The 11,538-nt window shown below is 41.8% G+C and overlaps 1 protein-coding gene across 10 annotated transcripts in view; it reads left to right on the top strand.

Annotated features, from left to right (window-relative positions):
• DEAF1 (DEAF1 transcription factor) overlaps positions 1-11,538 on the top strand; it is a 30,453-nt gene that overhangs the window by 17,262 nt on the left and 1,653 nt on the right. For 2 of the 10 annotated variants that reach the window (XM_068944327.1, XM_068944332.1), the window contains exons 10-12: positions 25-275; positions 7,985-8,050; positions 10,060-10,149. In XM_068944327.1, coding sequence (XP_068800428.1) covers positions 25-275; positions 7,985-8,050; positions 10,060-10,149 — 407 coding nt within the window. Of the gene's footprint in view, positions 1-24; positions 276-595; positions 2,080-5,674; positions 5,716-7,984; positions 8,051-10,059; positions 10,150-11,538 lie in introns of those variants that run through there. The other 8 variants (XR_011141233.1, XR_011141235.1, XR_011141234.1 and 5 more) reach the window with 8 other exon arrangements.

The raw sequence follows: 11,538 nt of genomic DNA, 5'->3' as shown, positions 1-11,538 counted from the left end.
TTATTTTGCTTTCCTTATATTCAGTGCTGACCTCACTCCCTGCCCTGGCGGTGCCCCCCACTACCCCTACGAAAGCCATATCCCCTTCGGTGGTGAATGGGCTGGAAGTGACCGAGCAGCGAAGCTGGCTGTACTTGGAAGAGATGGTTAATTCATTACTCAACACAGCCCAGCAACTGAAGACTCTCATTGAACAGGCTAAACAGGCCAGCTCCTCCTTCCGCGAGGCTGCTGTCACGCAAGCGAAAATTCAAGCTGATGTGGAGAGGAAAGAGGTAATGATGCCAGAGGAGGTGAGATGACACAGCCAAGGCCATCTTTTTGGCTGAAAGATAAGCAGAGCAGTACCTTGCTGTTTTTCACTGGCTCTCGCTGTGGTAGCCCTTAGAAATTGTTTCTTAATTCCTTGATAGCCGTACCACCTAGATAAATCAGTTATTCATATCATGGGGAAAGGAATAGGGTGTTCTGGGATTCCAAGAGCTGAGGGTAGCAGACTAGTCATATAAACGGTTTGGTATTACAAGTCCTGAGCTCTTGCATCGGGTGTCCATAAATTTCTGAGACATGGACACTGAATTCTTATCAACCCCAGTACAGGGAAGATCCTGAGTATTCAGCCATGTGGCGATGCTTTCTTCACGTCAAGTGAGCAAGGCTGTCAGGTTTCCGATTGCCTGAAGAGATGCTGGGATGAAAAGAAGAGCAAGCTGTGGAGTTTATGGGGAAGACAAGCAGTACAATTTCAAGGTGTCTCACTGAGCATTGCGCAAGCTGATCTCACATGAGTCCGGTGGTAGGATGCAAGGCAGGCTGTAATGGCAAGGACTACAAGAGTATTCCCTGCAGGCTAGTACCCAGGGGCCCTTCTCTCCTCTGTAAGAGATCATCTACAAAGATTGCCCTGTTCTCCCTGCTTTTCTTCATTTAAATTGATGCATGGTAGGGACCCTGGATTCTTCTTTACACCAGTTCATGCCTGCATCCTGTATCCGGCTCCATGCACTGCTGAACGCGTTCCCCTTCTCCTGCAGGTCCACCGCTGCTGGTGTGGACTTAAGGGAGAAAGGGAGAGCAATTTAATGTGAATTTGTTCCATTGTCAGTAGCTGATGAACTCCCTTCCGTTACACCACACTATCTGCTGTTGCCATTGGCGTTATTGCTAATGTCAGCTTTCCACTGAATTCATAGGCATGAGTGTGCAGCAAGAGACCTTGAAGAAATGTGTGTGGGAAGACTTTGCTGAGAGCTGAGAACCCCTATGACAGTCCTTGCAGCGTCTTTGATATTCTTTGCCACGTTGTCTACCTAAACTCTTCTGTACGCTGCATCCTTGATGTGCAGGTGTGTGATATGTTGAGAGTCTAATTCTTCGCTGCCTTCCACCTGGGCAGAATGGGTGTTGATGCTGCTGTCCAGTTTTGGGCCATCTGCTGCTAAAAAGCTGTGCAGAGCGTGGGATACTGAAAAGCTGGAAGCTTTGACACAGCTTATAGCTGAAAATCTGACTTTGTTTAACCTCGCTCTCTGCTTCCTTTTCCAGTTTATATGCTGTCTTCCCTTCTGTTTATCCTTACAGTGGTTTCTGGAAGAGCTGTTCAGAGTCCATTCCCCCTCTGATCCAAATCCATCCAAGGCAGAGTGTACTTACTTCAGTGTACTTATAGTTTCTTCTTGCCCCAGGAATGGGAGTTAAAATCACTCCTGTGTACTGATTACAAGTGCTGACTTCCAAGGCAAGGATGAGCATGTGTTTGTTTCCAGAGAAGGTCCTTTTCCCAGTAACTTTTGAATCTTCGACTATATGATTTATGCCTCTTACCATTCTTATTTTGTAATGGGTTCCTTGACAGCTTGGTATTTCGATAAACACTCTTCCTGATGGTGGTATTTTTTTGTATCCAAATAAGGATTCTCAAGCATGCTGCTTTGTGCTAGCATCTGAAACCATCTGGATATGCTGCAGGTAGCTGTTTCTGAATACCGTCTAGTGAAAATTCTGTTTTTGGAAAAACCTCTGGGTTTCTGGGTACAGGACTGGTGTCTGAAGTAACTATAATAAATGTCAAATAATTGGCCATCTGCTTTTGTGTTGCTCAAAGCTGCTTTTCTGATTTCATGAACCTTTCCCTGATTTGTAACGCAAGTCTCTTTCCCACCATAAGTTTGTCTCTGGTTATAACTGCTTTTTTGACACTTAAGGTGTATGAGAAGGAGGAATAGGAGTTAACCTACCTTTTTGGTTGATGATTTTTGCTGGATGAGTTTAATACAGAGGAAATAGGTGCTTTATCAGTATTTTGTGTTTGTTATGCCCACAGAACTCCCAAGGGCTAACGAACAGGTGGAGCCCACCTGCCACCTTTTTTCTTTGGATTAACGGAGATAGTGGATGCAGCAGTGTGGACACTTCCACGTAGGAGTACTACCAGTTTGCAGAATTTCTGTGTGGCAGTATGTTCCTACCTATATAGAAATGAAAGTTTGTTTCATTTTGTCAGAGCTGCAGAGTAAGAGCCATACAACAGATTATAATAGAGCTGTAGATTCAGCTCTTCCTGGAAGAATGACTTGGTACATAGCAGGATTAAAGAAATCTGTTAGCAGGAGCAAGCTAGTTCCCAACGGGATACACAGACTTCATTGCCATGTCTGTAAATAACAGGTATCTTAACTTCCTACAGTGGTGCAGAGCTGTTTCCCCAGTTCAGCACCCTGTCTCTTGAGCTAGTGTTAAAGCATTTTTGATCTGGTAACTGCCAGCTCTGGCCCTGTTCATCTAGCATCCCTGCTAAAGAGGGAGATAGCCTGTAACTTCTACCAGAAGAGCAAGGCAGAGAGACTGGGACAGCAGTGTCTGCCTGCCCTTCAGAGAGTGTCTGCAGCAGCCCCAAGTTTAAGCAGAGCAGAGAACAAGTGACAGGAAGAGCAAACAAAAAGGAAAACTTGCTTGTGTGCTACTTCTGTCTGAGTCTTCCTGGAAAGCAAGAAATTAAGAAGCATTAAGAATTGTTTATCACTTAATTATATGCCTTATTGTATATTGTGTATCACTTACTATATTGCATTTCACTTGTTTTATTATGCTTTTATTATGCTTACTATTTAATGAGCTTTGGAGCTCATTAAGCATCACAAATGAAGCAAACTGCTTCCATATAGCAGCAGTTTGGTTGACTTAGCTTTAAATACAAGAAGTGGTACTCTGTACTGAGCAGTGCCATGTGCTTGTGGGATCTACAGAACTCCCAGCTGTGAGAGGCAGGCTTTTACTTCTGGTTTTCTTAGAGCAGAGGAGGGATTTGTGCAGACTGTAAACTTATGTTTGTTATGTGTGAAGTCAAAGAGCAGACCTCACTGTTACATTCTGGTCACACTTGCTAATGGCATTTTCCAGGGCTGTTCAGTGGAATCTGAGGAATATGTTATTCCCTTCCTCTATATAATTTTTGAAAGTGGAAACACCAACATTAGAGAGGAATTTTGGCAGGAAAGGGATTTGCTAAAAGTAGCAAATAAAAAACATAATGAGTGCAATATAAATTGGAAGCCTCTACGGTCAGGTTTCTTTCTTAAGGTAGTATGTCTAATACTAATTGTGCAGGAGGACTGAATCCCTTACTGCAGTCCCAAACACATGGCAATACCTGGATACAAAGTGCTCAAAATTAACAGGATGACTGAATTGGAAGACACTGAGAGTTCAGAAAGAAAAAACAGTCATTGAGCTGTGCAGTAATGGAATATAAATGCATGTCTTCATATATAATTAGAGAAAATATTGGAAAATACATTTGTCTTTCATTCCTCTTTTATGTCTGACTTGAAGATTTCTGTTCACTCTGCCTCACTAGTAGTATGAAGAATGTTACAGTCACGTAATGCTCTGTCTCAGGGTCTTGTAACATCCTTAGCTGTCCTGAAGAAACTATAGGTCACAGATTCCAAGCACTGAAACAGAAGGCTTCACTGACATAGTTTTCTCACACATAATTTTGTCATTTGGAAGTCCTCATATGCATTCTGTTGCCATCTTTGTCCTTTTAGTTTATGTAAATTTGTTTAAGGATCATGGTTTGTTGGGCAAACTTCAAGACTGAGAATCTCTTCCAGATTTTGTTTTCAGCTTTGTCACAAGTTACTTAGGTGCCCTTGGGTAAGTCCTGGGCCTCTGTTTAAAATAAGAATAGCACTTCCTTCACCGAAGGCTTGTGTACCATTTCGCAAAGTGGTAGGATATCTAGGTAAAAGGCTTTGTAAAAATACAAAGTATCAACAATATAAGTCCTTAAAATAAGGACAGTTGGTAAATCTGAAAAATACAGTTTCGACATTTATGAGAATAATCTGTTTTTCAATATTTGCGTTTGAAACGGAAGTGCTCCTAGATTCCAAGGCAGGGGTTGAAAAGACCTTTTCTGTCTTGTTCCTATATGCAGTATCCCGTGTGCCTGTAGAAGGGGAGAACTCCCTAATTAAAAGGCAGAGCCCTTGTAGAATTAGTTCCAGATATGAAGGTGACTCTGTTTAAAAAACTTAGTGTCCATCAGCCATGCGCTTTCCACATATAAACAATAGGCACATGTGCAGCTGGTGCTCAGCCCATGTATGGCTTTCTGCTTGCAGAGGTACCAAGTATAAGTTATATTTGCGTTCCATAACAGTCTGAAGAAGTGATGTGCTGAAAGAAAACTGAACCATAAACCCTGCACCTCAATGTTTATACTAACTTTTAAAAATGAGTCATGCTTATTACAGAAAATATCAAAATATTTGTAAGCTTTTTTTGGCATTTTTCATTGAATATAACTGCTCTGTCAGAATTTCATTCGGCTGTTCATAGAAAGCTTTCTGCTAGCCTCATTAAATAACTTGTGGATGAGTATATCTGATTCTTTTGGGTATTGTCTCAATTTTGGTTTTACTGTATTTTTTGATTAAGAAGAAAAAAATTATGGAGAGGGTGAGTGGGTCAACAAAGGCTCAATGTCTCTTACAAGAGATATTTTACCGCTTGCAGGATTGGCCCAAAAGGAATGGATTAAAGACAGTACTTTACAGAAAGGTCTGTGTGCTTCGAAAATGTAATTTTTTTGAGAGTGCATTAAGCCATCGTTTATATTAGATGAACTTTAGGAAGGGGAGGATATGTAAACTTACCAAATCCTGTGCCAGAAGACACTGCTGGAAGATAATAAAGACATTCAGGAAATGTGTTAAACAGGGTTAAACAGTGTTCCTGTATAAATTAAAAATAATTGGTATTGAATTCTGACAGTTTTTTTTAAACTGAAATAGTCCTCTTTAAAAAGTGGTGTCTACAGGGCCCTGTCCATTTGAAAACAAGATGGAAGATTAAATCGGTTAACAGCTGGACCATCGAAATTCTTTTTTAGAAAGATCAAAACAATTCAGGGCTAGAGAGTATGAAATTAACCTAAAAAGGGTTGGGCATTTAAGAAATGTAGCTCTAGTAGGCAAATAACAGATTATACTCTCAAAGGCAACAGTGAAACCAGTTGAGAATTGGATGTTAGAAGGAGTTTTTCTAGAAATGGTTTCATGAGAGACCTGGACATATTTGACTTGATCCTTCCTCTGATCACACCTTTTCCTTCTCCTTACTTTCTGAACGCCTTGAATTCTTCACACCGTGGGTCTCGCGGAACCAGAGGACTGGCTGCTCAGATGGATAAAAAGAAGACTGAAGAGGGTTAAGTAAATGTGTGGTTTCTACCAGTACATTTCAGGGTTTGAGAGCAGAGATGGAGGCACTATTGTGGCTCAGACAAGGATAGTGGATGGCTGAACTTCCTCTTGATCTCTTTCTTGCTGGAAATCTCCCAAGAAAACAGGGTTAGCCACATTTATAGAGGTTTAAGTGGATTCTGATGGAAAGAGTTTCAGTTCTGGAACTATGGCACTTTCTCAGAACTGAAATTCAGTATGTTCACTGACATGCACATGTCTCTGCACAGGCTATTGCAGAGGGGGCTTTACTGGCAGGGACTATGTATGCAGTGATTTTCTAGTCATACGTAAATGCCATCTTACCTCATGCTTTGGCATCCCTATTTCTACCTTCCTCACCAAAAAGTAGTTTAGAAGCATTCTATAGTTTTCCTAGACAATTTCTATCCCGTTTGCTAAGCGTGGGTCATTTGGTCTTTCACTTGATAACGGAAAGCTCATTTCAACCTTTCCTGAAAAATTTGCTGTTTCCTCCCAGCCCAATTCTCTATGTGCAGAGAAGTGACTGGTAGAGTGGCAGAGGGCAGATGCTGCAGCACAAAGCATTGAGTCCCAGCTTCTCCACTCCAGATGCTCACTAACAGTAATATTATATCAAGAGTCACAGTCATTTTCTCCCTACAGCATAAGAAGATTGATTCTCCTGCCAGAAGTCACACCTCAAGCTTGCCCATGTATATCCTGTCCTAAGGAGAGTGCTTTGGGCTTAGACAAAATTTTCGTTTTCAAAGAGTAGCCTCAAAATAATAATGTTGAAATTTCAATACATGATACACACTTACCTACCCAATACATGAAGAGCTGGGGATGCTGTGTATGTGTTTGGTGTTGCTAATTAGCCTGGTCTTGCCTATTAGTCTAATAATGGCAGAACCAAATCATACCTCTTGTTGTATACAGCAGGAGTATTCCCTGTCTTCTCCTTCATTTCCCTAGAGAGTTTTTAAATTTGACTTTGTGTCATGGTAACATAAAGGTTTTGAAGGTTGTGATTTCACAGGAGAATAAATACTGAGATGTTAGCTCACAGAGACACTCTGAAATTAAGCCTTTAATCTCCTTATATGTTGGGTCATACTCCTGGCTAAACCTACTTTCCCTGAAGGTGAGGGTTGGTTTTGATATTTTTTCTTTTTTAACTGTTCCCAGTGAAATTTAAATCAGGGTTAGTATGTAATCTGATTGGGCACACTTTTGAATTTCTTTGTTCTGTGATTCTTGTTTCTCGGGAGAGTTGGCTGTTGACCATAGTAATACAATAGGTGGAGGAACACTTGATTGGACTCATGAACTTGTTTGAAAGAAACGTGCAACACATCTGAGGTGTGAACTGGTACAGACTCAGTTACTGTCCAGTAATAAATTGGAGGCAAATTCACATCCTCCTGAAAACAGAATCCCAGTTGTGGCTTATCTTGAAAGACTGCTGCTTTTCTAACCCCACTGAGTTTGCCTAATGCTTTAATTGTGAGGATCGAGCATAAATTCCTAGGGGCTCTGTGCTCAGAAGAGAGAAGTTGGACAGACTGACTGACAGAATGATAGTATTTCTGCTCCAGAGCAAACTAAATTCCTTCAGCTTTAAAATTCACCTTCAGAAGACTGTTTAGTGTAGCTTTTTTCCTTTCATTGAAAGGAAGAATAATGGTTATGGTTGCTGCTGTTTTTAAAAAGTCTTAGTTATGTTAATTTTGTCCATTTGTTTCCTAATTCCATCCCATGTCTGTTGGGCTATCCCATTCCTCCAGACTCTCTTTTGCCTTTTAGTGGATTAGGATCACTGGACCTGAACAAAAGTGGCCCAAGAAGTGGGACTTTGGCCCTATTGCCATGGGATTTTCTTCCAGTTTCCCTTGCTAACTTGTCAGTCTCTCGTGTGGGGTGAAGTCCCCTTGTACGCAGTTAAGCCACCTATTTAAATAGAGTGCTCAGCCTGATGGAGTGGGAGAGTGGGTTTTGAATGAATGGTGCACTTAGCTGATGGTTTGTCATCTTGCTTCTCTGTGATGGACCATATTCTTGCAGGCTTCTTCGTCTGTCTCCAAATAATGGCATAGTGTCTCTTTCTTATAAGGGAGCTCAGTGGTTCCTTCCAGTGTTCTTCCATATATAGTTTTGGGCTTGACAGAAGCAAGCTCTGTGGCAGGATCCTCAATATAGCTCATCCTTTTCAACTCCTCGTGTCATATGCCAGCTATGAACTAACAAGTCTGGTGTATTTTTCATTGCAGCAGTATCAGAACCAGTTATTTCAACAAACAGAAGATGTAGATGGGAAAACAGAAATCATCATCAAGGTAAGCTGAGGATGTCTCATATTTTATGAAGAGTCCTTTGAGATATCTTGTTCTTTGTCTTGTTCCAATTAAAGGTAAAGCGTTTTCTATTATTATTCTGGAAATCAGGTATTTTATATCTGGCCTTGTCCTCTAGCAGACAGAGGTCCAAGGTCTCCCTATCTGTACTAATGCTCTGTTCTAGCAAAGTGTGTCCTGTTCGTATTGCATTTCATGTTTCACAATCCTTTCATGTTTTCACAATTCTTTATCTTCATCTGGCCAGATTAATCAATCTGAGTCACTTCTGAGTCATGGTATTGCAGCTTTAGCTGATGGGTAATCACTAAGCTATGATAGGAAACTCTGTTCCTTCTTGTCTTGCAAGCTGGTGATCAAAGCCGTATGGTTCCCTCTGGCTTTCAGAATAGGAATATAAGTTAAAATTCTAGTTCAGGACACATGATTTAAGACCTCATAGCTTTGTTTCTTATTCAATAGTCCTTTCTAAGATCTCTGTGTACAAATGGACGTCCTGTGTATTTTCAACATTTTGCAGTATTGTGCAAGTTATGGGCAGACTAGTATCCTTATGGGACAGATTTTGCAATTTGGAGCAGCTTTAAGCCTCCTTTTGGTGGCCTGAGTTTGTGGCTGTACGTTAGGAATACAAATATAGTTCAGTCACACCAACTATTAATCGCAGGTACAGCGTTTAGATACAAGAACATGGTGTGATGAACTCAGTGTTAATCAGGGCATTGATTGTTAGGTTGGTTGTGTTCAAAAGAAGCAGGGAGCCGGTGGAACTAAATATTGCCTGTGTTATGTGCCACGCTAGTAGTACCTTCACAGCCAAGAAATGCTTCCTGCCGTGGCCTCACACTGCTCTGACTTGCTAATGATTTGTCAGTAATTTAATGAGCTGGAAACTGAATGCTCTGTGAAGTTCTTATTCCTGTGATAGTTCAGTATTTCCACCTAAACATACAGGTTATGTTAACTGATGTCACTGATACAAGATTAAAGTGCCAGACACAAAAACATCCTTTAAAAAACAAGTGTGATTTGTTATCCCATAATCCATCTGTCTCATCTTGTCTTACTTCTAGCGTTAGGTCCTGTGCTTCTGTTATAGTCTTTTTGATTTTACTCCTCTGTTTTCTATTTCTCCATTAGCATACTGCTTATATAATCGTACTGCTTACTAGAAAAGGAAGAAAGCCTGTTTAACCCATATATTTTTAAGGGTTATATCCCTTCTCCCTCTCAAAAAACAGGGAGAGGTAAAATTGAAGGGTACCGTCCTCATGCCCACTCTTGTTGTCCTCCCTCAGACCCTGTTCTCAGGCGCATTGTAAACCTAAAACCACTCAGATTGTAAACCTAAAAAGCCACCAAACAAACCTGTCTTTTAAATTTTCGAGTTTGAGTTAAACGGAGAGTTCAGGTATGGATTGCCTACATATAGCCTATATACTGCTGTCTATTTGGAATACACCTGCTGTTGGTTAAGACTGACTCCTGCTGAAGTCTGTATTAAGCTGGAGGTGGCTGACATAAATTGCCTATATGGAGGGACACGTCTGTATTTCATTGTGGACGGATTTCCATGACAACCCACTGTATCACCCATGGTTTTGAAGGGCTTCTTACCCTCCAGAAAGAAAAGCAAAGATACATTTCTCTTTCTAAGGTGATCCTAGCTGAAATGGCAAGGAAAGTAGAGGTCTGAAAGTGTGCCCGGAAGCCACTGTGCCTGTTTGCTTTATGTTCATGTGTTGGGGATTTATTGACTAAGAGGGACTAAAGGGGCTGTAATCCCTCAGGCTTCATCTTCACACAAGTGTCAAGTACATTTCCAGTTACATGCTGCAGAAACACTCAGAGCAGTTCTGCCCCTCTGTTCAGTCTGTCTGTCTTTGCCACCAGTGCTGCATTACGTCACGTTACAGGACCCGTATTACTCTTTAATGATCTCTCTGTTGTTGTTATCTCTGACATGGTTGCTTTACTTTTCATTTTCACAGCAATCCTGCGTGAACTGTGGTCGTGAGGCAACTAATGAGTGCACAGGATGCCATAAAGTCAACTACTGCTCCACTTTCTGTCAGCGGAAGGTAAAAGATTATTCATGAATTGCAGTTTCAGTTGTCCAAAGAGTGTTGTGTGCATGTGGGGAAAGCCAGACCTGTAGTGTGCCAGCTAATGTTGTGAATAAGAACAGCAAGAGAAGTGGGCTGCAAAACTTGTCCTATAATGCGGGTAGTCAGACCATAAGTCTTGCATGAATCAACTGCCTCAATTTCACTCAGCATCCTGAATGTGCCCTGCCAGTTGGAGATCAGAGAAGAAGCAATAAAGAGCAATAAAAGTCAATTCTGTTGGCTTGTAGCTCCTAATGAATTACACAGCCCAGACCTGCATATGAAGAGGGGCTTAGGTGAGATGTTCCAGCAGCACATGAGCCTGAAGAAGCAAGGAGGGAAGCTGAGAGAGCTCTGTTGGTCCTACTGCTTGTGCTGTGTATTGTTCATCAGTGACAAGTGTCAGGGAGCAGCACGGACAGCAAGGCAGGTAGAGGCAATAATCTCGCTGCAAGAGGTGAAGCCCCACAGTACCCAAACACGGCCAGCAGAGCAGGTCTGGCAATAGTAATCAGGGTCACCCAAGAGTCCAGGGATCTCCAGGCAATGTTGGAGTGATGAGGCAGCTCTGCAGGTTATGGTCAGGGTCTGGATCAACAGGGTATGTGGTCAGGGTGGGAGCCTCAGCTTAAAAGCAGCTCCCTGGTGAAGGAGAGGGGAAGCACCTGCTGAAGATCCTTTCAGCTCTTTCTCAAACAGCTCTTACCAGGGGGCTGGCTTTGTGCAGCTGGTATGCACTTGGGGCCCTTGCAGCAAGCTCCACTTGGGGAATAGGAACTTCTACTATCTCCCAACTGCCAAGGGAAACCTCTCTGTCATAGCATGAGGTAAAACTGTAATCTTGTGCTTAATCTTGCTCCATTAATGTGGTACACGTGTAAACCAGAAAAGTTTCTGATCACATTTGATGATGTGGCCTCATACCTGTTTATGGCAACAGGGAGGGAAGGTCTTCAAAATTTGCATACGCATTCTTAAAGGTGATCTAAAAATCTGAGTAAAACCAGAAATGGGGGCCTGGGTACCTCACTAAGTGAACTGTGGGGAGCATAGGGACCAGTTAAATAGGAGCACTTTTTACAGCCCTTCCTTAACACTTCTGGTAAGTTGAATACTCCTCAGTACATATGGTCCTGCTGTGTCACTGAGGACACAGATTTCTTGTGCTTTACATTATTTGTGATGCTACAGAGATTGACTGTGGAGTGAATTAGGTAAACTGACACAACCCACAGGATTTTGAAGGTGGGAGATGGAAACAGGTATGAAAAAACACCTGTTACCTGAAGGAAGTTGCTGTGCTTCATGTTTCCCACAAGTTCTTTACAAAGACACTTGGCACCTCTTGCCTTAGAGGAAAGG

The sequence above is a fragment of the Struthio camelus genome, chromosome 5 (assembly GCF_040807025.1).
Source record: "Struthio camelus isolate bStrCam1 chromosome 5, bStrCam1.hap1, whole genome shotgun sequence".
NCBI lineage: Eukaryota > Metazoa > Chordata > Aves > Struthioniformes > Struthionidae > Struthio > Struthio camelus.
The sequence above is the reverse complement of the archived record's forward strand: the minus strand, read 5'-3'. Positions and strand labels throughout refer to the sequence as shown.